This window comes from Triturus cristatus, chromosome 8 (assembly GCF_964204655.1).
Source record: "Triturus cristatus chromosome 8, aTriCri1.1, whole genome shotgun sequence".
NCBI lineage: Eukaryota > Metazoa > Chordata > Amphibia > Caudata > Salamandridae > Triturus > Triturus cristatus.
In genome coordinates, this window is record NC_140591.1 from 1,200,319,828 (window position 1) to 1,200,347,320 (window position 27,493).

Genomic DNA, 27,493 nt, shown 5'->3' on the forward strand with positions numbered 1-27,493 from the left:
TGCTATTATCTGACGCTTTTCTAACCCCCTTGAATAATTTTACATTGGTGCCAAATTACTTTGATTTAATCATCCCCTTTTGGTTTCCCCTGAAATGTTTTTTAGGTTTCCTAGGCATCGCATGCGCGGTCTCTTTGAGGCATGGTTCATCTAGAATATGGGCTTCACGAGCACGGCCATCTTTTTCATTGGTTCCTCTTACTGTCCTTTGTAAATGCTGGCTTTAGATTGGTGAATACACTTAGTAGTACCTTCTTTTGGACTTTTGTATCCTCCCATGAAGACTGCCCCTGTTACATGGTCCATTACCCTTCAGGTTATTTATACTTTGAGAGCACTCTTGTTTTTATTGTTGTTGTTGGCCTGCCTCTGCTTATTAAGTGTTCTGTTCTGTTTACTTCATGCATTAAATTTTGGTCGCCTTCATTTGCTGTGCCGTCACTTAATCTCCCTGTCCCTCTCCTCCAACCCCCTTACCCCTCCCACAAACCTGCTTGCCCGCCCCACCACCCCTTCCAAGGTCGCTGCTATTTTTCTTTTGTTTAATTGAATAGAATTTAAATTAAATTGTGCTTCATTTGCAGTGCCATCACTTAATCTCCCTGTGCCATCTCACCCACCCCTTTGCCCCTCCCACAGCACTGCTTGCCTGCCCCCCCCCCTCCCTTCGAGATCGCTGCTTGTTTTGTTTTTCTTCTGTTTAATTTAAATTACAATAATAGATTTATATAGCGTGGCTATCCAGGCGCTCTACAGAGGTACAGGTGAAAGTGACTTGTTCGGGATCACAGGATATTGAACCGACGCCGAGACTCGAACATATTGCATTTTGCACCCCAGATGGCAGCGATCTAAGTATATCCCGTGTCATGCATGAGTTACTGTGTCCTGATTAAAAACAGGCTTACATAGCGGTTTATCCTTCAGGAGTCATTCAGATGACGACTGTTTGAGAAACAGTGGCACAGTTATATACGTGCTGGGTGAGTTCACTGTTTTTTCTTCCTTTCCCATGCCTCCTGGTCCAAGCTACCCTTCCCTTTGTGTACTGAAGTGTCCTTTCTGGAAGGGATTGTTGCTGTTCATTTTCTTTGTCATTGACGTTCAAAATCTGCTTCTTTGAGAGGTTTCGGGCACACTGAAAAAGCACCTTTGGCAGTGATTAATGTTAGACAGTTTGTTGGCAGAGTGGAGAGGAGCATTGTCTCTCTCTTTTTCCACTAAACCTGTTGCCCTTCTGAGAAGGGGGAAGGGCCACTGAAGGGTGCACGCTCTTTTATTCCAGCATTGTCCAGTAGGTAGTGTTGTTTTCTAGGCACTTCTGTTTTCTTCTTTTGCTGTTTTTCGACGCTTTAATACCAACACTCAAGCACATTTATAAATACAGGAAGTAGTGTTTTAGGAGTACTATTTTACACCTCTTACACACACTGGTGCATCTGTCCCAAAATATCCCTAATGGCAAAAGTGCAAAGAGAGCAGAGACCTTTCTATTTGCACTGTGTATATGAGTATTCCATTTTTCCAGTTTCAAAGGTTTTGATTCACAAAGGCCTATGTAAGTATGTGAAAGTACTGTAGGGGTTTTATATTTTTGCACTTCAAAATTCCTGTGACTAGTTTCGTTCAATTTTTTGGGGGAAATTCATGTCATTTGCAATTCCTGGACAGTTGTCAAGCGAAGAAGTAAATAGCTGCATGTTGGTATTTATTTCTGCCTCGTGAGTAGGGTGGCTCTTTTTATGCATTGAGGTGGGGGTGGAGATTGAGCTCATGTCATCAGGCAGCATGGTTTGGAAGTTGTTTGATAGGTGTATGTTACTCAAACAGAATAGGGTACAGTGTGTGATCTGACCAGCTTACAGGAATATAGCTGGTTTTCCTGATTTGCATGCTGTTTCACAGAGCTATGTTAAGACAGTGGTGCGAGGAGCTGTTGACTCATCTGTATGTGGGAATTATCTATACGAGGGCTCTTTATACCTACCTCCAATAAATAAACAATAAAACACCATTCTGTTTTTCCAATTCTGAGTGCCTGAGGGCAAAATCCAGTTTTATCTTTGGATACATATTACTGCAGGCCAACGGGTAAGCTGACGCACTCTTTAAAGAACAACTGCGCTCTAAACATAATCACCCTCTAACGAAAACCTACTGTCCACACTCCATTTTCTATCCACCACTGACAGAAATCGCCCATTTCCACTTTCGACACACAGAAAGTACAGGCTGCATCACTATTGACGGCACCCTCTATCCGCCCGCTACTCCACAGACCTCACTCATTGGCAACAAAATACAGCACCAACAGGCCTCGCTTGAAGCACCATGTATCCAGAGCCCACTGACTAAACTGTACCTCATACACTTCACTTACGGGCACCAATCACTGACCGCCTCCATCATCGAGTTACTGCACTCAAAGCTAGCACATCATCATCCTGTATTGTTGTTAGTCTCTATAAACAACTGACCCTTCCTATTCCCCATCACCTTCATATACCATCAATACCCTCTAACAGCATCCTGCATGTTACAGACTGAACCCTTTAACCTCGCACTCACTAGCCATAGCACACATTTTTAGGTCTTTTGGGGGTTGGTGTGTGGGGGGTAAATTCGTTTGTTAATTAAAACCATAAACATTGTTAAACATACAACACATATCGTACACATCAATAAAATCTTGAAGTGAGTTTGTTTATCATAATAAAACACTCTCACATAAACGGGTGCCGTTGATACAGGATTTGCTAAACTAACAATTATGCTAGTCTAGCCCAAAGTGCAAAAATGCCCGCACTATTTAAAACTAGGAATGCCTAAGCATTGTACAATTTTACAGAGAAAGTGCTGACATTTAACCAGAATAGTATTTGAACATGAGTTTTTGGATGCAAAAACACTATAGCAGTGATTAACAAGTCTGACCTAAAGTGCAAAAGTACCAGAAATTAATATCTCAAACCGGAAGGGCCTAATCATGTGCACATTTACAGGGAAAATGCTGACCTTCAACCAGAGTAACATTGGGCACCGGTTTTTAATGCAGGATTGCTAGAGCTTAAGTAAGCAAATATGACCTAAAGTGCGAACGTGCCAAAATTGATATCCAAGACCTGAAGTGCCTAAATAATGTGCAAATGTGCAGAGAAAGTGCTGACATTTAACCATGGTACTATTTGGACATCAATTTGTGACTTAAAACTGCAATGGCTACTGTAAACAAAACTGACCTAAGGTTCAAAAGTGCACAACATTGATATCTAAGATCGGAAGGGCCTAGCCAATGTGCAAATTTGCGGTGAAGGCGGTGATATTTAACCAGGGTAACATTTGGGCAGCAATCATTGATGCAGAGGTATGATTGTAACATTTGAACATCAGACTTCGATAGTGCAATATTAGGGGTACAATAAGCAGTTTTAGAATATAAATGCAAAGGGGCCAAACAATATCTGAATCCGGAAGGGCTTAATCAAAGTGCAAATTTCCTGGCGAACCTTGTGTTTTACCTGGGAAACGGCAGGCTTAAGTCAAAACTTATACTTATCTTGACAGGACAGGAAACCGCAATAAAAGTGTTCCCTCACGCCATGGGCATAAGCACAATTAAGGAATCTTACCGGGTACATGCTTGCCTCACCTACATTTGAGTATCTGCCTTGCCAGGTATTGAAAATATTCGGGAATTGTACCAGTCTGATGTTCAGCATTGTGTTCCTTGGGTCCAGTGATCCCATATGTGCTGGCTTAAATAGCAAACCTAATACCATCACTTGGAGACACCACCAGTACTTACTTACAGCACCCAGCATCCAAAGATGGCATCCCGCTTTCATCCCTAATGTCACGAGTCGTACTGTATCCAGCACCTACTGAAAACTATCAACTACAGTCGGCCTTGAGGGGATGCTCTAGAGTCTAATGACCTGGGTGAGTAAGCAGTATGCGGGACCCATCAATAATCCTCGTTACCAGGAGACCGCTTTCACTAACATCCCCCATCCTCTCACTGGCCTTGCTGCATGGATAAAAACTTAAAAGGTCCAAAATGTGAGACCTGTTGGCAGCGCAGCATCACCTCAGCACACCACCACCGCCTCAGCATCACTCAGCACCACCGCCTCAGCATCACTCAGCACCACCGCCTCAGCATCACTCAGCACCACCGCCTCAGCATCACTCAGCACCACCGCCTCAGCATCACTCAGCACCACCGCCTCAGCATCACTCAGCACCACCGCCTCAGCATCACTCAGCACCACCGACTCTGCATCACTCAGCACTATCACAACATCACTCAGCACAAGCACAGCACCACTCAGCACAGCATCACTCAGCACCACCACAGCATCAATCAGCACCATCTCCGCACCAGCGCTGCATCCCCCTTGCATCACTCAACACCACCACAGCAACGCATCAGCACAGTACCACCTCTGCATCAGTGTACCTCAACCAACGCAGCACCAAGTCACCAGCAGTGCAGCCCCAAGTCACTAGCAGTGCAGCCCCACCATAGCACCAGCGCAATACCACCTTCATAGTAATTCAACACCACGTCTGCATTGGCGCAGCACCACGTCTGCATTGGCGCAGCACCACGTCTGCATTGGCGCAGCACCACGTCTGCATTGGCGCAGCACCACGTCTGCATTGGCGCAGCACCACGTCTGCATTGGCGCAGCACCACGTCCGCATTGGCGCAGCACCACGTCCGCATTGGCGCAGCACCACCTCCGCTTTGGGGCAGCACCACCTCCGCTTTGGGGCAGCACCACCTCCGCTTTGGGGCAGCACCACCTCCGCTTTGGGGCAGCACCACCTCCGCTTTGGGGCAGCACCACCTCAGCACCACCTCCGCTTTGGGGCAGCACCACCTCCGCTTTGGGGCAGCTCCACCTCCGCTTTGGGGCAGCTCCACCTCCGCTTTGGGGCAGCTCCACCTCCGCTTTGGGGCAGCACCACCTCCGCTTTGGGGCAGCACCACCTCCGCTTTGGGGCAGCACCACCTCCGCTTTGGGGCAGCACCACCTCCGCTTTGGGGCAGCACCACCTCCGCTTTGGGGCAGCACCACCTCCGCTTTGGGGCAGCACCACCTCAGCATTAGCACAGCTCCAACTCATCATCACTCAGCATCACCTGAGCACCAACAAAGCATAACCTGAGCACCAGCACAGCATCACCTGAGCAACACCTCACCACAGCACCATCTCCGCATCAGTACAGCCCGACCTCCTCATCAGTGCACCACCAGTTCAGCATCAACGCAGCCCCACCACAGCAGCAATTCAGCACCAACGCAGCATCACCTCAGCATTACTTCAGCACAGCACCAACTCTGCATCACTCAGCGCCACATGAGCACCAGCTCCGCACCACCTGAGCACCAGTGCCGTACCACCACCTCAGCATAATGTAGCACCACAGCATCTGTCAGCACCACCTTAGCGTCACTCGGCACCACCTCAGCATCACTCGGCATAACATGAGTATCATCCAGCATCACCTGAACACCACCTCTACACCAGCACACCACCACCTCAACATCACCTCAGTCGGTCCTCGGAATCTGGCATCTGTTCATTCTCCCCTAGTGTATGTCCGCTGCTCCTTCAAAATGGGGTTAACAGAACTTTCAGAGCCTATTTAGTGGGCTGATGGTAATCAGTGCGGCCATGAACTCTATTCTTTTTTCCTTTGTAAATGTTCTATGCATGTCGCACCCAACACCTTTGCTGCTAAAGAGAGCAGCAAAAAATGAGGCATAATATCAAAGAAGTTTAACACTGAATGGGATACATCGGGCCTGATTTTGAGTGAAAAAAATATCATGGGTCTTTCCAAGCAGTAGAAACATATTTCCTGGCTTATTTTAGCTCGCTCATCTTGGTACAGGTCTTCATAAAATGACTCAATTAATGTACTGGGAGGGAAGAAAAGGTGGCCTCTGCTTTAGTAAATTATAATCCATGGATGAGTCTTCTGCGGACTGCCCCCCCCCCCATTAATATCTACTCAATCACAGAACACAGAGTGGCGTGAACGCGCTGGCAGCCAGATGTTATCGGCACAGGCCCTCGTTCTAAAGTCCCAGTTGAAATCCGAGTGGTTGATGAGACTAGCTAAGCAGTTGTACCTTTGACCCGCTTGCATTAAACTTGCCCAGTCAATTTAAGCTTAGTATAAACACTGTTATCCCCAGTCCCTCATGACTTCAGTGGTGAGAAGAAGCTGAATAAGCCTAAACATTTTTAACAGCAATCTTGTCTTACAACACCAAGGGGATCTGCCTTGTATTGGGGATTTATGAAACCATATGAACATGCTAAAATAATTAAAATCCTGAGAGAAAAGAAAATTGATGGTGACAGTCTGATGTGAAAGTCAGACGTTTTCGGTGTCAACGCAAGCACCCTTTAAAATTCGACTAGCACTGCAGAAGTTGTATGCCAAACCTGAATTTGTCTCACAATGAAAAATACGTTGACTGGCAAATGCCTCCCTGATGCCCGCTCCCATATTTCACTACACCCCTCTGCCAACTCCGAATATTATCTTTCACATGAAGAATGTCTCGGTTATAGGTATTATATAACCCCTCCCAAGATAACATGCGGACACCTGGTTAAGTGCAAAGAAAAGGGTGTTGAAAGAACTCACCCGCTCCAAATATTATAAAAAAGAAGTAAGAAATATTTTCATGTAACAAGGGTGACTATATCACTGCACTGGTGACGTAGATAGACCGCAGGCGCAAACGGAGACAAATATTATGTACAGACAAGTGCTAGTCGTCTGCGACAGAGGAAACGATGATAATCGGTGTACACACAGAAACCCCTTTGCCAGCACGTTATTTAGAAGGTTTTAACAAGAATAAACAACATAACATTAAGTAATTCAATATCTCAAAAGCAAAACGCTGGAGGGGTGCTAATATGACAACATAAAGTATATATACATGCTTGTGTCCTTTGTGCAGAGCAGTGACATGAAGGTCAGAGCAAGCAGACAGCAGAATTACATTTTCCACGCTTTACCTGTCACTTTCGTTGACCTCACATCCGGATGCTTGGGCAGGTATTGCTGAGAAACCAAAGTGGCACACCAGGCAGGCGGAAAGGCTGGGAGTGAGGTGGAATCTGAGTGCGGGAGCACCCGAGAGTGCATGAACACGACAGTGCCAAGCATGTGTGTATTTGGAGAGAGAGCTAAAAATCTAGTATCCAATTTCATTGCCCTACTCGACGATGAGCTGAAACACCGCTCAGTGTTCTGCGTCTACAGTGCAAGCAGAGTACACGCGCCCTTTGGGATCACCTCGAAATGCATCTCGGAACGGCTGTCAAAAACACCCCGGCCCACTCCCAACCCAAACAAGCGCGGCTGCTAAAGTGAAAGCGGCCACACTGTGTTTAATTATCCATGACGAGGGAGGAATGCAGCTGCCACACTGCGTGCCGCTGCTCGCTCCTGAGACCCAAAAGCCGTGGGAGTGAACGCTTAGAGAAAAGGCGGGACATGCACCCATCTTTGGCCAAATGCGTGCTTTCATTCTTGAAAGCCACACGCAAAGGCCAATGGAATGTGTGGGAGTTGCCAGACCCACACGGAGAAGTCTCGGGGAAGCTTGGAGTGCTCACAAGAAGCCTCACACAGGTCAGCGCATGCAAGCTGCGCTAGGCTCGACCTAAAAACAAAAATAATTTTTATTTTTTAATAGGATCATTCAGCTGTACATAATGTTGTCTTGGTTATATATAAGGTAACAAAAATGTTTATAATACTTTTCTATTATAATTTTTCATCATGCTGCACAGCAGTTACACTGCTCTACAATATACCTTAAGGACATTGGCAAAGCCAATAGCTCTGGCTAAACACTTATTAGGTACCAAAGGCTAGACCTGTTGGCTATGCCAAAGCTTGTTGAAAAGGGACCCTTGTCGGTTGTGACCATGTCTGGTTTGCAGGAGGACTAGCTCCACAATTCGGGGACCCCTGTTAGACCAACTCTCATCTTCCCTGATTTACGGTCCTGCCAGCCTTGGCATCTTGGTGGTTCTGATTTTAGAGCTTCATGGAATCGGGCAGCTGCTGTCTGCGCAGTGCTCTGACATAGCTTCTGGTCTTTGATGTGCTGACACTTAAAAAAAAAATGACGTGACAGTCCCTTATAAACTGCACAGAGGGAAATACTTAAATGTTTAAGTACTTCATGGGAATGTAATCTTTCACAGGGGCGGAGCACTGAGTTAATTACGTTTCCGAAAATTGCAGGGGAAGGGATGTTTTGTGGCATGCACACAATTTCTAGGAGTGTTTTCCTTCTTCGAAATAGAACTGTAGATGTTCCTTATTAATCTCCCAATATGGCCACCTATATGCATAGCAGGCCCCTATTTATTGATCATTTTATTGTAAATTTTCTTCCTATTTCACTCTAAGTTGCACTTTTACAACTAGCTCAGTAAAAATAAGCATTCTCGGTTTCCTATAATTGGTTTAAAACTATCAAGTACCACCCAACATAGTGACAGTTTGAATTCACCTGCAAGCTTTCAGCGAAATGGGCGTGGCGTTTTGTACGTAGCCTTCATCAAATGTGTCTTTTGTAGTCCTTTGTGTGTTTCCTATAATACTGCTGAAGTAGTGAATGAGGCAACGGGACGTATATTATTAATGTGTGAGTGGCATTAAAATATAAGATGATTACCGAGTATGTCAGGGAGTGCTTGAAGTCGGATTTGAATGTGTTTAAGGTGTATCTAATAAATGTCCTTTTGTATTGTTTCTAGCGTTCATCCAGTCTGATAATGTGATAGAAGTGCTGCGCTTCGACAAAGGAGGCCTGTTACAGGTAACTACACTCTTGCCTTCAAGCGAACCGCCTTCGTTAAAACTAAACTGCATTTTTGTTGTTGAAATAAACAGCGTTCTTGTAGCAGTATGCCAAGTTAAGTTAATCGCTAGACATCCTTCAATGATGTCTCTCAGTAATAATTCCTACATAATGTAAGCCTTACATTAGCTCGGAAGTGCAGCCAGAGATTTAAGTCCTCATTTTTAATTGTGAGATTTGTTGTCGATGTTTTTCTATTTATTTTATAGTCGGAAAGGCAAAATTGCTGCAGAAATCGCAGTACCGTATTAAGAATTAACGTTAACTGCTTTGAAATATGTTACAACTTGAGGAACAGCAGCAAGATATTTTGACCCTCATGGTCGCCTCTTTGGCGCTTTATATGCGTTTACAGTTTTGCACGGGTCAACTAGTAGTAAATAGAGCTGAATTAGAGAAACAAACTTGGGCTCATATTTATAAATTGCATATTGTACGTTTGTTTTATTGACAATGCTGCTTTTTACTTTCCATTGGCGTACGGTTTAGCGATGGTTGTTAAGTTCTGTAGGTTTCACTTTAAACTGTGACATATTAGGGCAGGGCTTGAAAGGCTGTCACATGAGTTATGTTTGTGCAGTTAATGAGTGGGCTTGTTCACTCCATCTAAGGCCCTCTCTAACAGCATACCGCCTCTGTCAGTCGCACACAAGCCTCGGGGAATTCAAGCATCAGCAAGCGTTTTTCCCACAAGCCTCATGGTCTCACTATTTACACACATATCTTGGAATGTGGACTGTGGGATTGAGCTAGTTGCGCTTCATTCAGAATCATTGGTCTTCACAAAATAATCGATGTACACATCTTTTGGTGTAGCATCCTCGACCATGTAGTTATTAAATACAGTTTTTGTTAACCGTTTTCTCTCTAAGTGGGTTTAATATTTGAGAGGTGTGGAGACGGGCTGGTGGGCGGGAACACCACATTAACAAATATTCATAACATGTTTTTGTATTACAATATTTGTATGGTACATTGTGTTTACTAATAATATTTGTTAAAGTTATAACCGCAAGTTCCTTCGAAATTGTATGCAACAACCTCTACTAAGTTAGCGGAGTTGCACTTCAGACATCTATTGCCAAGCTATTTTGTCTGACCTCAACCTGCATGATGATGCACACTCAAATTGGGTGAAGCCTGGACCCAATATTCTTTGTAAACTGAGCAGAGGAATACATGTCATTCTTTGTACTACTGTGTGCCAACTAGGGGCTTGTATGGCTTGATCCAAGGGATTTGTATTAGCTTTGTTGCAGTGGAGAATTGGTCAGGTAAGTTAAGATTCAACAGTGTAATCCTATGGTATCGTTATTACCTGTCGTGGAAATGCCATTCCAGTACATATGCGTCTGGCCCTGGACGTGTTCTTAATCAGAAAAGACAACGTGGCATACCCATGCATTATTAACAGTTAATGGCAATAACTAAGTAGCACATAAAGTGTTACCTGTCCCAAGCTCTGAAAGTTTCCTACACTTTTGCAGCCACTCTTAAATTAAGATAGGAAAGCAATCAACCTAGGAGAGCTCCTTGTGAAATTTTAGCTATGCTTGCGAATATCATGACATTTTGAATTATTTAATTTCTTGTAATTTTTTGCTGATGGGAGGCTGGTTCTAGCAAAAAAAAGTCTCACTTGAACCAGTCTCCTGCTAGCAACTCACATCATTTGCTGATGTATGTCCTCGTGGGAAAATTTCATGCGAGATACTAGCAAAGCACAATTCCCACCATTTGCCTAATTTTGTTATAGTTTGCACAAAAGTTTACAAAAAAGTACACTATTTCGCACCACATTTCTTGACTCGAGCAAAGAGCTGTACGATTGACCAAGCCTTTCATTGCATTGTCAAGGTAACTCCTTTTAGAATTAGGACATGAGTAGTGCAACTCCATTTCAATCGTTCTAGACAAATTAAAATCTGCTGTAAAGCCCTCCAACACAACACATACGCATTTGGGGTGGTTATGAATCTCTGTGGCCAGGTTAATGAGGGATTCTCGTTTCTTTACATTGGGTGCTTACATATACTGGCTGTATTAGTCCTCTGGAGTCGAGGATAGATTTATTAGTGCATCCCGTCCTGTTCATGCACACCAGAGACATCTGTGTAGCTTTTTACTTACGCTGTAAGTCTTACCATCTTGCAAAGTCAATTTGCAAGGCGACAAAACCAATTCCCAACTGACATCACCACTGTGTTCTGTCCTTAGCTCTAAAGACCGCATGTAAACTAATAAATCAAATGAACATTAACGTTGTTGTACAAATGTGATTAATTTTGATGTACTTTTTCAACCGTGACCGTCTGACCAGTGTACTTTTTTGTTATAAACTTCACCCAGCAAGCTGATTATACATACACATTTTTATTTTTGACAATGATTGTATAAGTTTTTCGACTTTCCATGTGAATCTTTGAAGATTGACATGTAATCCTCAACCAAAATGGAACAAGAGAATCTGCATTGACATCTCGTTTGATATGAATTTACCGTAATCTGCGATTTTGTTAGGTTTTCTTGTGGGTTGATGAACTTGGTACTTGGAGTGTTATGTTTTAACTTTCCCTACAAATAAGGCTTTATTGTTCCCTCTGTTTGATTGTTTAGTGGTGTTACAGTTGATTGCTATTTGGCTCTAAGCTTGTGATGATATTGGCCGATTCTTTATTGAAGAAAGTACTGTGATACGGAGTGTGGAAAATCTAAACCATCGACCCCAGTGAGAGAAGAAAAACTGAAAAGTCTGAATAGTTCGGGTGGGATGGCTGCAGTTGCTTACTGGCGTCCTTCCTTAGTTACAGGTGTTTGTTAGTTGACCTATTATCCAATTATATTTATCTTTGTGGTAGGAAATCTCCGGTTATCCATACAACCTATAATCTTCCCATGACCAATAGGCTGGTCTGTTGCTTATTCTTATTTATAGGTCCCTTGAGCAGCCCAATGTCCAAAAGATGTTAGTACAAAATAAAGTAAATTCCTTTGTCCTTTATTCTGTCTTCTTCCCAAGATTTCAGATGACTTCAATGAATCCTGTAGCCACTTTGGTCAATCTTGTAGCCAACACATGTGTTTGTCATTAGGTGCATAAACCACTGACTTTATCAGGGTTATTAAGTAAACCATAGACTGGAATTACGTGTATTATTGATACGCGCATTACACAGGTTCCAATGTCCAACACGTATTACACGTATAGAGGTGTTCCATGGGATCCTGGAATACATCACTAGATCCCAGACCCCTAGTGTGTTAGTAGATTAGCCAATGGAATAATCGGAGTTATCACGTGTGTAGCAAAAAGTTATTGCATATTGATAACATCAAATAGAGACAGAGTGTGGTGCCACCATGAGTTGATAAACATGCTGTTCTATAACTCGTACAATATCCACTTGAATCCAAATGAGTTCCAAAAAGAGTGAAGTGTAAATATACCTCAAATTGTGAAGCAATTGACATGCTCTGTTGTGCAGTCACACCCTGGTACCACCTTATAACCCTCATGGTTGTTCATATGCCTAGATGTCCTGATACCACCCCAGCTGTACTGAAGTCATCACACTATGAAGTTCTCTTGTTTCAAAACCTTATCAGTTTCCCAAATATTCATAGACATATTTATAAATATGTAACGAATAACAATTGTTAAATGTCAGCGCTAAACTTGCACACTAATCCACCTCAAAATACAATGTCTAACAATTCCAATATCTCGCCAGTCTTAAGACAGTAGCATTTCTCCTCTTCATTTTTTTTGTTTAAATATCTTTATTGGTGTTTTCTGATTTTATCATTTCTTATATCACATTACTTTACAGGAGAATTGAGAATAATATTCAGGCATGTATGATGCAAATAAAGAATAGCATTATGGATTTCAACACTGTGGTACAATAGTTAGGATACTAATCACAGTTACATATATGTGCTTCTCTAAATAATATTTTCTCTTGGATCACTGTGTGCTATTTCTTATGCGCAGTGCTACATTACAGTTCTTATTCTGCATTCAAGGCCATCTATATCTTGTTATAACACATCAGGCTAGGACCAGTCTATCGGTGCCTGGCACTCATGGTCTTAACGCATATAAATAGTCATTGGACATAATCATTGCAACACTGTAGTAAGGGAATTGTGTGATAAAAAGAGAAGAAAACACTGAAAAGTGCCAATAAGACATATTTTCTCTAATTTACAAGAAAAACGAAACCATATAATATTAAAACTGCTATCGAAAAGATACAAATAAATTCAATATAGCATGACTGGGTATGAAAATGCATGTTCGGAATTTTACAACATGGTGGCTCGCCTGGGTGGGGTTTAGATCAGTACGTCTGGTAAAGAGTACTACTACGCTAGTGATTGGGCAGGGTCAGGGTAATCTCCCAAAATGGACTAGGGAATACACGGGCTGCCAATGCTACACGCTCCTAAGTGTAACCACCCCATCTATCTTAGCTCAGAGTCTCTAGTGTATTTACTACAGATCAACAGACTGGGTATCATCACCCTCATCTGTACCGCCGTGTTTGAGGGCAGTAAGTAGTGTAGCCCAATATTGCGCTATGGGGTATTTGCCGAGCCCCGCTGTTTCCTCTCTATGTAATGCTGTACTTTCCGCCTGCGCCCATATTGTGAGTGAACATTTCCAGCTAATCCCCTCTTGATGCACCTCTGTGTTTTTTGAATCTGGCATAAAGCCCTAGAATGCAAACTTCCTATGTAAGCGGCAGTGATGAGTCTGTACATAATGCAAGGGTCGTGACCACCTCCTGCCAATAAAGTTGAAGGGAAGCGCAGGACCATAGCATGTGAAGCAGATCTGCATTGAGCTGCTGGCAGCGTGGGCATGTAGAGGTGGTAACGTTAAAATATTTGTTTATCTTGTCTGGTGAAAGGTACGCTCTCTGTATGATGTACATTTGTATAAGTTTAAATTTAGAGCTCCTCGATACATACTTAGTGCCAGCTAGGACAACGTCCCATTCCCTATCAGTCCAAGGCTGGCCTCTATCTGCCTCCCAAAGGACCCAGAGTTGTTGCATCGGCTTCAGAGTATGTGCAAGTAGTGCCACCACCAACCAGTGTACTATATGTGATCCTGCCCCCATTATGTGTAAATACTGTAGTAGTAAATGCGTTGGTGGTTCAATCGTTGGGTCTCCCCAGACGGCTGACTGGGCTCTCAGAAGGGAGGTATGTAAGAGGAATTGGCCTGCCGACAAGTCAGTATCTTCCGCCAATGCCTCAAACGTCAGTAGTGTGCTATCTCTGTATAAATCGCCCAGGGTATCTAGTCCTGCAGTGTGCCAAGCTGTTAGAGCTATGTCAGAAGTGCCCAGCCTCCCCCTTGGTGTCCCCAGCAATGGTAAAATAGAAGCATACGGAAGTGTCGTGCGAGTGAGATACAAACTCCTCCTATAGCATTTATGCGCCAGCCCCAAGTGTAATTGAGGTGCTCGCGGGAGTCTGGCAGCAGGATGGCATAGATGATAGATTTGGGATTGGGTCCAAGGCTGTTGTAAGGTCGCTGTGTCTTCCAGACATCTGCCATCTAGCCATCTCGTCTCCCATTGGAGCTGGGCAGCTATCTAATACGGCTCCATATTGGGAACAGCCAACCCGCCCTGACTAGTAGGAGCATACAACTTTCACAAGGCAACTCGTGGTCTACCTTTGTTCCATATTAAGTCTCGGAATAGGCGTTCCAGTTCTCGGAAGATCCTAGTTGGGACATAGAGCGGGAGATTCGAGAAATAGTACAACAGTTTGGGAAGAACAATCATCTTCAACAGGGTAATGCGACTCATGACGTGTAGTGGGACTGACTTCCAAAATTGCATTTGGGCCCTAACAGCTGAGATTGCTCTTATCAAATTGCCCTTCAGCAAGTCATCAGGCATCCGATATATGAGGACATCAAGATAGTGGAAGGTGGTAGGGTACCATGGGAGAAGCGAGCCATTAAGGAGCACATTCACTTCAGCCGTATCCGCACTAAATGAATAAACCTCTGATTTGGCCCAGTTAACCCGAAGGCCCGATATCCCTTTAAAGGCTTTGAGCGCGTCTGCAATGGACGTCGGGATGGCAGTGACATCACGAATATACAATAGCAGATCGTCTGCGTATAGGGAAACGGCGTGCAGCCCATCCCCCAGCTGTATACCCCATGTCCTGCTATCACCCCGGAGCAACATCGCTAATGGCTCCATAGCTAAAGAAAACAACAACGGGAACAAAGGGACAGCCCTGGCGCATCCCTCGGCGCACTGTAATGGGGTCTGAAATTAACCTACGGTTCAAACCCGAACAGTGGGTTGCTGGTATAATAGTCGAACCATGTTCAGGTAGTGATCACCCCGCCAGATAGGGCCATTCCAGAGAATCAAAGGCCTTTTCCAGATCCAGAACCAAGCAACTTGGTATGGGCCAGCTATGTAACGCATTTAGTAATTTGCGTTCTTTGTCACCCATGTGGTGTGTCCGTGCCGAATGAGCGGCATAATTAAGACACCTCAACCGCTCAAACAACCGTGCATGCACCTCCCTGTGGTAGTCTAGCTGTCTTTGGGACCCATCAGTGGCTGCCTGTTCACTAGCCGCCAACCTCCTTTCTAAAGTGGTGAGTTCCTTCTCCAGCTGTGCCCGCATACCCGCCTGCGCCCCCAAACAGTGCCCTCTAACGACCACCTTGAGAGCGTCTCATTCCACCAATGGCGACGTGGCTGTGCCCGCATTCTCCTCAAAATATTGCGCTATAGTGGTTGCTAATAAGTCCCGGAAGGGCGCATCAAGGAGAACATCCGGCTGGAGGCGCCACACTGGGATCGCCGGTGTCTCGGCCTCCCACTGTAACTCCATCACGTGCGGATTATGATCGGAATGTGTTCGTCCCATATAGGAGGACCCAGGGATACACGGTAGGAGATCATTTGACACTATGAAACGGTCTAGGCGTACATGAAGCCTGTGGGCACCCGAATAATAGGAATACACTCTATTCTGCAGGTTTCTGTGGCGCCAGGCATCGGAACAATGGCATTGCGCGGCCCAATGTGTCAACGCTTGAGCGGAAGTGTGTGTAGCCGTGCCGGTCAAGGGAGAAAAGGAGCGGTCTAGTGAAACATCCAGTACACAGTGTAGTCGCCACCCAAGACCATCGGTACATCATGCTACGTGGCCAACTTTTGTGATAACTGTTCCAAAAAGTCCACCTGCTCAGTATTGGGCGCATTAAGCGATGCTAATACAATCAGCCTACTGTCCAATACGTCCCTAACTATGACATAACTACACTCCGTGTCTATTATGGTGTCCACCATCCGAAAGAGAGTCCCTGGCCTCACCCACACCAGAACCCCGCGTGTGTACGCCGAATAACTTGTTGCATATAATTGACCCATCTAGCATCTGTGTAGGCATATAACTTCTTCCCAGGGCAAGTGTGTCTCCTGGAAGAGTGCTATTTGTATGTGGTGGCGTTTCAAATATGAGTATATAAGATAACGGCGTGACGGGCTATGGATGCCTCTCACATTCCAGGTTCCTATCCTGATAGGTGCCATGACTTTTGGATGCTAGGGGTGATTGTGGCCCTGCCTGACCAAGTGATGGGAGGGGCTGGCAGGAAGTGCGTAGGGGTCATTCTGGAGTGTGCCTCTCTGCACGTGCCAAATTCACGTCAGTCATACCTCAGTGCAAAAACAATGGCATAATAAACAATAAAACAATTCACAATAAAAAATACCATGAGAGCAAATATGCAACAGGCAATCGCCCAAACTTGAAAGAACAATAGCACACAACTAACGTCTGGGGGAGACTATTGTGCATGGCAACGTATGAACCGTCTAGAAAAGGGGATCGTCCTTAGCGGCTAGTCCTGTTCCTGGCTATTCGCTGGTTAATCAGGGCAGCTGCCTAATTGATATACATGATATTCCCATATTGGAAGGGGACAGAAGGGTAGGCCATACTATTATATCGGGACCTGTCCTACGATGGGGCCTCAATCTTCCATAGACCATAAAATTCCCAGTACTGCTGTATTACCCTAACTACCAAGACTGAGGATTACAAGTAGCAGTACTTGGGGCGTGGCTTGGACGACAAGGAGGATGCTTGCCTTAGTTTGCTGTTCTGTCGGATCGGGGAGACAATCACTGATCCCAAGAGTTACATCGAGCATATACGGTGCAGAAAAACATATATGCACATCGGAATGTTAGCTGCCGCCATCGACACCGGCGCTGAGACTCCTGCACCCGGAAAAAGGACAGAAAGGTCGTGAAGAGCCCAGGACAGCGAGCACAGAGAAAGGGGAGATGGCAGCCAAAAGAAACCAAAACCTGGAACCTAGTAAGCTCCGCTGCCACCGCCCCAGCCTGCCTGACTGCATGCTGCCAGCACTGTGAAAGCCAGGGACTGGTTTCATTGAGCTAGATGGAGAGGGTGTGAGGGGTGCGGTAGAAGACGCTAGACAGTGGGACCGGCGTGAGGAGCATAAAAGTGGAAAAGTGAAAGAAAAAAAGTAGACTCGGGCATACGCGGGGAGAGCGCAACCGGCAAGTAGAGAAGCAGCGACCACAACAAGGCACTACCGAGGCCGAACAAAAGTCTACACGTGGTCCACAAGGACGAAGCCAGCAAGACGCAAACAGAGGGTGTACGGTAAGCGGAACCCCCGGAAGGGTTAAACTGCCGCTATCCCTAACCAGCACCGCCAGGCGATTGGGGAGGCTACAATAAATGCTGCGGTGACACCAGGAAAAATAAGGGCAAGTACCGACGTGAGATCAACAAGACAAAGGGAAATGGTGGTCACAGCGAAACCGAGCACCAGAAGATCAGCTAGGAAATAAACACTGCCGCCATCTAAGCCAGGGAGCCGAGAGCAGAGATCAGAGGGAGTGAGAATGCTTACGGTCCAAGGGTGTGGAACCCGGTTAATTTTAAATCAGTAAGGCGAAGAAACTATTAGGCCCTCTCGCAGCCCAGCCAATTACCAAGAGCACAAGCGTAGATGTACGCGGTAGTGAGAACAAAAGGCGATCTACTGCAGTCGCATTAGGGGTGAGGCGACTGCGCGAAGTGGTGCTTAGAGGTACACCAAAGCTCATAAACCACAAGCTGGTTGAAATGATCTGCCACAGAGCGAAGAGTGATTCTGAAAAATCCTGAAAAATCCCGGTAAGGAGAGAGGGATGAGAAGGGACTGATAACAAGAAGGGCCAAAAAGTGAAGCGCCAAGAACCGAGCACAGTGCACGATCCCACACAACCATTGCAAAGACACCACAAGCACAGCAGGGGGTATAAAGTATGGACCCCGGAAGCTCCATAGTGCTTTAAGGAGCCCTACCAGAAGTGAGTGGTTCAGAAATCCCCATAGTGAAACCAGCGCCTTGAGCACTACAAAAAGACGGACCGTGTACAACAGTGGAGCCCAAACATCCCGGCAGGCCAACGAATAACCAACACAAAACCACAGTGGCCCAGGCGCAGGGAGAATTGGACGAATTAGGGTAAACCAAGAAAACTGGAGACTCACAAACATGGCGGGGAGTGAGGCAAGACTCCAGCAGCAGCTTAAAAAGAACAAGGGTGGACCCGCAATATCTGATTCACCACTCAAACAGAAACCAGACATCAACGGCACCCTAGAGATATCCTAAAAAAGCTGGCAGATGTCCATGACCTGGCCAAGAAAACAAAGCAAACCACAGACGCAATACAGTTAGAGATAACAGTGGTCAGGGCGGACATGCATACAGTTAATAACAGACTAACCACAGCAGAACAAAGAATACGTGCTATCCAAGACGCAGACATAAACATAAACAAAGAGCTGAAGTCTCTAACAAAAATCACAGCGACACTCCAGTAACAAACAGCGGAATTGGAAGACCGTAACCGGCGGGTGAACATCCGAATTCGAGGAGTCCCGGAGGGGGCGGAGGACGCGGCGGGCTCATGCCTAGCCTTCCTCGAACATATGGTCCCCAAACTTACAAACCTAAAATTCAACCGTCAGTTTGAGCTTGATAGAGCATATAGAGTCCCCACCTTCAGATCCACAACAAGGAGTGTGGCCCGACCAATGATCTGCAAGCCTCTGAGGTCACAGCGCACGGAAGCCATCTTCAACTTTGCACGTAAAAACCACCAGATCACATGGAATGGGCAGAAGATCATATTAATGCAGGACAACTTTAAACCCACGGTGGACACTAGAAAGGGGTTCCTTGCCTTACGAGATAAAAGGAGGAAGAAAAACATAAAATTCTCTTTTATTGGCCCCGCCAAATTCAGGATAAGTGACAGCGGACGTTCCCACCTTTTCGACGACCCTAAGGAACTAGCCAAATACCTGGACGGCCCGACAGCCCAAGAGATGGAGACCTCTCAAGCCGGGTCTAGCAAAAGCGTCTCACCTGAGCTGGGGAAAGAATGACTCGAGCCTACACAAGAGACTCGCAAACAACACCTACCGCAACAAAATCATCTACCTCTTTAGCTACCTCAGCAACTACCTCATTAACTAACAACCTCAAAGTACCTCAATGCACCTCAAGGCACACATGTAGTCTTGCCGAAGGATCTTCAGACCAAGTACAATCTGCATTGGCGGGACCTCGACAATCGACATCTGATTAAGGCTCCCAACCTAAGAGACAATCGGCATATCCTGTATCCTGTACAGAAGCCGGGACAATCTTCATATCCTTTTTTCCTATAAAGACACAAGGGCAAGGGATGGGGGCGGGGGACCACTAACACAGAAATTGCACAACAAAAAAAATAGATAATGTAGACTCTCTTGGGAACATGGGGACACAGAACTACAAACCAACTACTCCCCGTGAGACGGGACGGCGACCCTGTCGCACGTCCAGCATACGATGTTTCTATGACGGGGGATGGGGGGGTCGCTAAGCTCTTTGCTTTCTTTTTTCTCTATCTTCCTTTCCACTTTCACCTCTTTTTTTCTCGACAAGAAGGTTCAGACAGGTACTGTTAACCTATATAAGATTGAGACCTAACACAGTTGCTGATACAAAGAAGACACCCGGTCCACAAGCAGTTCACAAGAGACCTGTAGCTGTACCGCGTTGGGGGGAGAAGAGGGGGTGGGGGGAGAGGAACGCACCACCCTCCAGACCACGGCCAGGCGATAATACAAGCGCGAGTTGGGGGCATAGAGTGGGATTACCAGACATGCCTCACCGTAGATAATGGCCCTCAGTAATAGTCTAAACTTGGTTTCTGCCCGAAATATAGTATCCCTCAATGTCAAAGGGCTCAACCACCCCATTAAACGCAGAAAGATCTTAGATTACCTTGCTAAAACTAAAGGAGATGTCATCCTTTTACAAGAAACCAAACTATCCCTGGAGGATGCTAGGCTAGTGAAAGGTAACTGGATCTCACAGATGGCTTGCTCATCTGCAGAAAGGAAGAAGCGAGGGGTCATTACACTGCTATCGAAAAGATCCAATCTAACTCTCGAATCTCAATACCATGATGAAGAAGGTAGACTCTTGATCACACATCTGAGAAGAGGAGAGGAACTTATCCACGTAGCTACCATATACGGTCCAAACACAGACGACCCAACCTTTTGGGAGGGGGAGTCACACAAGCTAGATCGCCTCCACCAGAACGATGTTATGGTGGTGGCGGGGGACTTTAATATTCCTCTAGATCATATAATGGATAGGCAGTCATCCGGACAATACCAGCCCACGAACGCACACATCACACTTAAGAATATCTGCTCCAAATTCAACCTTAAGGACCCATGGCGCACCCGGATACTAGGGACTTTACATTCTACTCCAACCCACACAATTGGTACAGCAGGATAGACTACATACTAATCACAGGGCCCCACACACATCTAATAGAACACTCTGGCATAGCGCCTAGATTAGTTTCAGACCATTCATGCATCAGCCTAAAGCTGAGCGGCTGCCATAACGAAGCCAAACCCCGGAGGTGGCGGTTTAACAGTGACGTCCTAGCAACCCCGAGAACAAAAAAAAGATTGAGGAGGCAATAACGGGCTACCTCAGTCACAGTGACTCACCGGGGACTAGCCCTATGGGATGCACTGAAGGCGACCGTCGGAGGCACAATAATTGAAATTAAATCCAAAATAAACAAAAACACACACTTACAGCTAACTCAACTTGAGCAGTACATTAAAAGCCTAGAAACGGCTCATGCCAGGTCCACACACGATACCAAACTCCTAGCAGACCTAACAAAAAAAGAGTATGAATACAACAAAATCCTGAGTGAGAGAGCAGGGCTGTGGTTTAACAAATACAAGGCCATTAACCTCTGCGAAGCAAATAAAGCGGGAAAACTACTAGCCTCCTACTCCTAACTGAAACATAAACTCACCCAATTTACCATCTCATCCATCACAGACTCAAACAACAAAACCCCCACAAGACACAAAGACATCCTCACGACCTTTCAAGAGTTCTATCGGGAACTCTACAAAAAGGACCAGACCATGGATCTAGAGGCATGCACAAAATACCCCAACAGACTAGGTCTTCCACAGCTAACTCGTGTAGACGCACAGAGATTAGGGCAAGAGATTAGCGTCGCTGAGATTGAAATAGCTGTCAAATCAATGAAAGATAACCAAGCCCCCGGTCCGGATGGGTACACAACCACCTTTTACAAGACCTTCCTAAAGCAGCTGAAACCTACAATGAAGTGGGTCTATAACCACTGTGCGGATAGACGGATGGTCTCACAATCCATGTCGGAAGCCAACATAATAGTCATCCCAAAAGAGGGTAAGGACCTTTTGTCACCCAAGAACTACAGACCCATATCCCCTTATTAATGTGGATTGCAAAATATACGCAACAATCTTAGCAGCCAGACTAAATCCCGTCCTACCCAACCTAATAAGCAACTCCCAGGTGGGTTTCCTAAGTACCCGTATGTCTAACGACAACACCAGACTTCTCTGCCACATACTGGAGCATACGGCAACAAAAACTGAGCCAGCAGAAGCTATTACCCTTGATGCCTTTGATAGTCTCATGGACCTTCCTAGAGCAATGCATGCAATCCTTCAATTTAGGGAAAGGATACATACGGAAGGTGATGGCCCTGTATGGGGACCCAAAAGCCCGTATTGTCATTAACGGGTCACTCTTTGAACCACTTACGCTACAACGCGGCACAAGACAGGGCTGCCCACTGTCCCCCTCACTATTTTTGCTGGCATTGGAACCCCTGACTCGTGACATCAAGGTAAACAGGAAAATAAAAGCGGTCGATATTAATGGCGTTGAAATAAAACTTGCCGCATACGCGGATGGCATTCTAATTGTAACGGAGCAACCGAAGACCTTAATTGAGGCCCTGATAGACACCATAGGGGAATACTACGGACACTCAGGATACAAGCTCAACAGGGATACATCTGAATGCAAGCCTTTGAACATCCACTGCACCAGGGACATCCTAGGGGGATCAGGCCTAACCTGGCAAACAGGGTTTATCAAATATCTAGGTATACACTTTGGGAGCGACCTTATGAGCACACTAGGCCACAACGAGAAACTATTGCTAGAAAAGATAAAGAAACTCTTGGAGGCCTGGTCCCCACAATTCATAGCGTGGTGGGGCAGAATTGAAACGATCAAAATGATGATCACCCCAATGATTAACTACCTGATCAGCATGCTCCCATTCACAGATGACTTCCACCGGAAAGTAGACATCCTAATCACTAAATTCCTATGGCGAGGGAAGAAGGCACGAATAAGCATTAAAAAAAACTAAGATTGGGGAAAAAACTTGGAGGGGTAAACCTAGCAGACTTCAGAATATTCCAAACAGTTTTTCTGGCAAAGCAGGGGTCTTACTGGATATCACCTCCTAATGGATACACACCGGTATGGCTACAAGTTGAGAGAGCCATACTGAACAACCTAAGCCCAATGGTGCTGTTAACAGCTAATAATCATCTTCACGCCTCCAGGTCCATTTTTAAAAACAAACAAATTGCCTGGTCGTATTGTCATCTTATGTGCACTGCTAACTTGACAGTATTCATTTTCCGGCTATAAAGTGTATTCTGGTATAGATTTTCAATTTTTGATTCTACTATTTGTATTTTCTGTTTATTCTGTGTTTTTCTTTTATGACTCACTGTAGTTGAAATAAAGATATATTAAAGGTAAAGGCCTTACTAAGAATAGATAATAAAATGGAGAGCAACATAAAGGGCTCTAAGTTGGAGTTACTCTGGGCCAATAGCAAGATCCGTTATAAGAGGAAATGCCTAGCCTTTGACACATGGATAGAGAGAGGCACGTTTGCGGAATTGAAAGCGAGGCATAACCTAACAGACATTGATTTCTACAACTTCTTGTAAATCAAAACGGCCCTATCCAAAACCAAACTATCGCCCGCTAAGCTGTCAATCTCACAGTACATGGCAAACATCAACAGACTAGGTCACCAGGTCTCACACCTCTACAAACTCCTACGCCCGAATTCCACCAAACTTAACGAGAAGACAATTAACTATTGGCTAAAGCAAAGCAAAAACACACTTAATGAGCGAGAACTGACAATGCTATGGTCCTCTGCCTCACGCAATAAAATCTCCCCGGTACTTTCACAAACAAAATTCTGGCTACTCCATAAGGCTTTCTGGACTCCTGCACGCTTATTCTCACTAGGCCTCAGAGAAGATGCACTATGCTTGAACTGTAGCAAGGAAAAGGGGGACCTAGCACATCTTATCTACCAATGCCCCACACTCAAAACATTCTGGGAGAAAATCTTTGGTTTCATAAATAGAGCACTGGGCTGCACGCTAACAACGGAATTTTCCTCACTTGCCACCGCATTTATGACCGCAGAACTAAGATCAGAGCACGACAAAGACCTACTAGACCTGCTGCTGACCGCGGCGGTAAAAATGGTCCTAGGCAATTGGAAAGACACAAGCAAGACCTCATACAAAGGCTGGTTCAACTGGGTTACGCACCTCAGAGGTGCGGATAACATTGCACTACAGAACTCCTCTTGGAGGCTAGCAACCAGGGGGATGTGGAAGTCACTCGACACGTACCTAGACTTTTACGAACCCCCATGAAACCATTTCCTCCCGGCGACACAGCAGTCCAGACAACCCTTATGGTGATTTAAGAGGTCTTAGACTACTTTAGAAAGCTCTCCAAATGGTAGCTGTAGAGAGCATCTCCCAGGCTTAGTCCAGAAGGAGGGTAAAGCAACTTATTTTACCAGAATGCAATCTTATAGTATAGATTAAGGGAAAAGAACCACACCAAGTATTTATAAATATATGTATTTATTATATAATACTCTCTAGTATGTTCAAATATCTCCAACACGGAGATAAACACAATGTACACAATCCTTCAGCAAACTCAAATAAAAACAGACTCTGGGATACCAGCATTGTCACAGCCAATAAAAAGAGAAGTAGCCAGATCCTTACTATCTAAAACGAGCATTGAGCTGTGGGAGACATATTGGCTTTTCCAATTTCTTTTAGCCATGTTATACAGCAGGGATGAAAGTTGGGGAGGGGGAGTGCTTTGATGTGGCCCGCTCCGACCAGGAGTGGACAGTAATCCATTTTCTTAGCCTGCTATTATTCTATGCCTTCACCCAAGAACAAAATGTTTATCTTGTGTCCAAACTGAAGTTTACTGTGTTGGCCTCGCATAAAAAAGACCGTGTCAAATATGAAATGAAGAGCAGAGAAGGCAGCGCGGTCTGCAACTTTGTAGCATCTTGACAACCTGTTGGTACAACTTTTTGCAGCTTTTTTTCTGGCAGGACAGGATGCGACAAGCAATGAAGGGGGTGGTGGGTGGATGGGGCATGGAACAACGAGGGGGAGTGGTAGGGCCGACAAGACAAGCAACAACCCAGTAGGAGGGTGGCGGGCAGGACAAGCAACAATTTCGGGGGAGGAAGGAAGGGGTGTAAGTAAAAGGAAAATACGTAAAAGCGACAGTGAAAGGACACTGGGAAAGTGAAGCTGTACTTGGCCATGTTCCAGGGTAGTGACACAGACAGCCCTTATTGATCAAAGAGAATCAAAGAAATGATTGATAATGAAGTCAACCAGGGGTAAGCAATGGGATTCAAGCCCCCTGTAAGTACACAAAATGTCTTGCAAGCAACAGCACATGTGCTGTCTCAGGTGAGACCTAAAGTATATGATGTGGGTGGAGGCTAGGCAAAGTGTCATAAAGGTAAAGGTGCCCACCAAACATACTGAGGGGTATAACCCAATCAACAGTATCCCAAAACATTTAGAGGTGCTAGGGAGAAGACATGAGAATGTTTGAGGCAGGGGCAGAGATGTGTCCCCCCTGAGTTGGAAACAGCCTTTACCATACATGTAAGTACCACACAGGTAAGGATTTGTACCTTTACTATGAAGGTCTGTATTTTTTTTTAAATAACATACTTTTTATATTATTTAAAAGGTGATTTTAGGCTTTAGGAATGGGAAGCGGTAAAGGGAGGTAAGGGTGACTTTAGTGTTATGGGGTGTGTAAAGGTAAAGGGGGTGACTTGAGGGATCAGGAGTGGGTAGAGGTAAAGGGAGGTGAGAGTTGCTTGAGGGTAATGTGGTGGACAGACGAAATGGGAGGTGACTGTGACTTGAGGATTCAGGGGTGGGTAAAAGTAAAGGGGATGAGGAAGACTTGAGGGTTATGGGATGCTCAGAGTTAAAGGAAAGTAAGAGTGGCTTGAGGGTGCAGGATGGGTAGAGGAGAAGAGAGGCGAGGGTGACTTGAGGGATATGGGGTGGGTAAAGGGAGGAGAAGGTGACTTGAGGGTTATGGGGTGGGTAGAAGTGAAGGGAGATGAGGGTGACTTGAGGGTTATGAGGTGGGTAAAGGGAGGAGGGGTGACTTGAGGGTTATGGGGTGGGTAAAGGGAGGAGAAGGTGACTTGAGGGTTATGGGGTGGGTAAAGGGAGGAGAAGGTAACTTGAGGGTTATAGTGTGGGTTAAGGGAGGAGAAGGTGACTTGAGGGTTATGGGGTGGGTAGAAGTGAAGGGAGATAAGGGTGACTTGAGGGCTATGTGGTGGGTAAAGGGAGGGAAGGTGGCTTGAGGGCTATGCGGTGGGTAAAGGTAAAGGAGGTGAGGGTGACCTGAGGCTTTTGGGATGGGTAAATGGAGGGGAGGATATTTTAAGGAATCCGGGGTGCGTTGAGGTAAAGAGAGTTATGGGTGACTTTAGTGTTATGGGGTGTGTAAAGGGGTGACTTGAGGGATCAGGAGTGGGTAGAGGTAAAGGCAGGTGAGGGTGACTTGAGGGTTCAGTGGTGGGTAAAGGGGATGAGGTAGACTTGAGGGTTATGGGATGCTTGAGGGTTCAGGATGGGTAGAGGAGAAGGGAGGTGAGGGTGACTTGAGGGTTTTAAAGTGGGTAGAGGAGAAGGGAGGTGAGCTTGATTTGAGGACGCAGTGGTGAATAGAGTTAAAGGGAGGTAAGTGTGAATTTAGGGTTAGGGGTGGTAGAAGTAAAGGGAGGGTAGGGTGATTTTGGTGTTTGGTGGATAGAAGTAAAGAGAGGTAAGATTGATTGTAAGGTTCAGGGGTGGGTAGAGGCAAAGGGAGAGGTAAAGGTGATTTTTGGATTCGGGTGAGTTTGAGATAAAGGGAGGTAAGGGTGATTTTAGGGGAGAATAAAGGCAAAACACAAAACGTTAGAAATCACCTCATGTTTGATGATGATTAAAACATCCTGTAAATTAGAAAAGAGGTAAGCAACAAATATGTGAAAGTGACAAAGTGGCAAACGTTAATTCATAAAAAACACATATCGAAGGGAAACGAAGGGAGTATCTTTACAGATTCATAATGAATAGTGGTGACAGGTAACCGAAAGGTATGTTTGGGAAATTGGTCACGTGCCACAAAGGTTTGTTATTGCTATTGTTAAAAATACCTGTACGAGCGGGCTTCAACTCTGATAGTTTCAAGATGTATTGCAAGCAAAAGCGTAAAAAAACGTACTACAATCCGGGTGCAAGTAGCGTTGAAGAACAGGAATCGAGAAATCAATCCGTACTTGGTTCCATGTTCCCGGGAGGAACAAAACACATGGAGGCAAAGTGAATTTGACAGGTGCTGACATACTCACCGATGGGAAAAAAAAGAAAATAAGATTGACCATGAGGCTGACCAATGGTAAGTAATAGGCGGGCTAAAAGACCCTTTTAGAGGTTTTTTGTTTTTAGTAGGAACAATAGATTGGCGCAAGCGATAGCGCATGCTTTGGCTCAAGCAAGACCTAAACAACCTTCCTGCTCTTCCTACATGAGGGTAGAGCGGTGGCTGCAGAAGAGAAGTCGGATACTGTTGTTTCCTACTCTTCCTGAAGTATGGAACCTGCAGTCCTTCGTGCACCTATTTGCAACATCAAGGGACACAATAAAGATCGCAGGACGGAAGACCAATAAGCAGATATAGATGTGCTCCTCTCTCTTCCATCAAGACCTTCTTAGCCACACTAGTTGGAAAA

At 45.3% G+C, this 27,493-nt stretch overlaps 1 protein-coding gene across 1 annotated transcript in view; it reads left to right on the forward strand.

Annotated features, from left to right (window-relative positions):
• The window catches only part of TMEM131 (transmembrane protein 131), a 943,143-nt gene that overhangs the window by 112,075 nt on the left and 803,575 nt on the right, over nt 1–27,493 (forward strand). Inside the window, exon 2 of the mRNA XM_085622890.1 lies at nt 8,809–8,870. Coding sequence (XP_085479016.1) covers nt 8,809–8,870 — 62 coding nt within the window. The remainder of the gene's footprint in view (nt 1–8,808; nt 8,871–27,493) is intronic.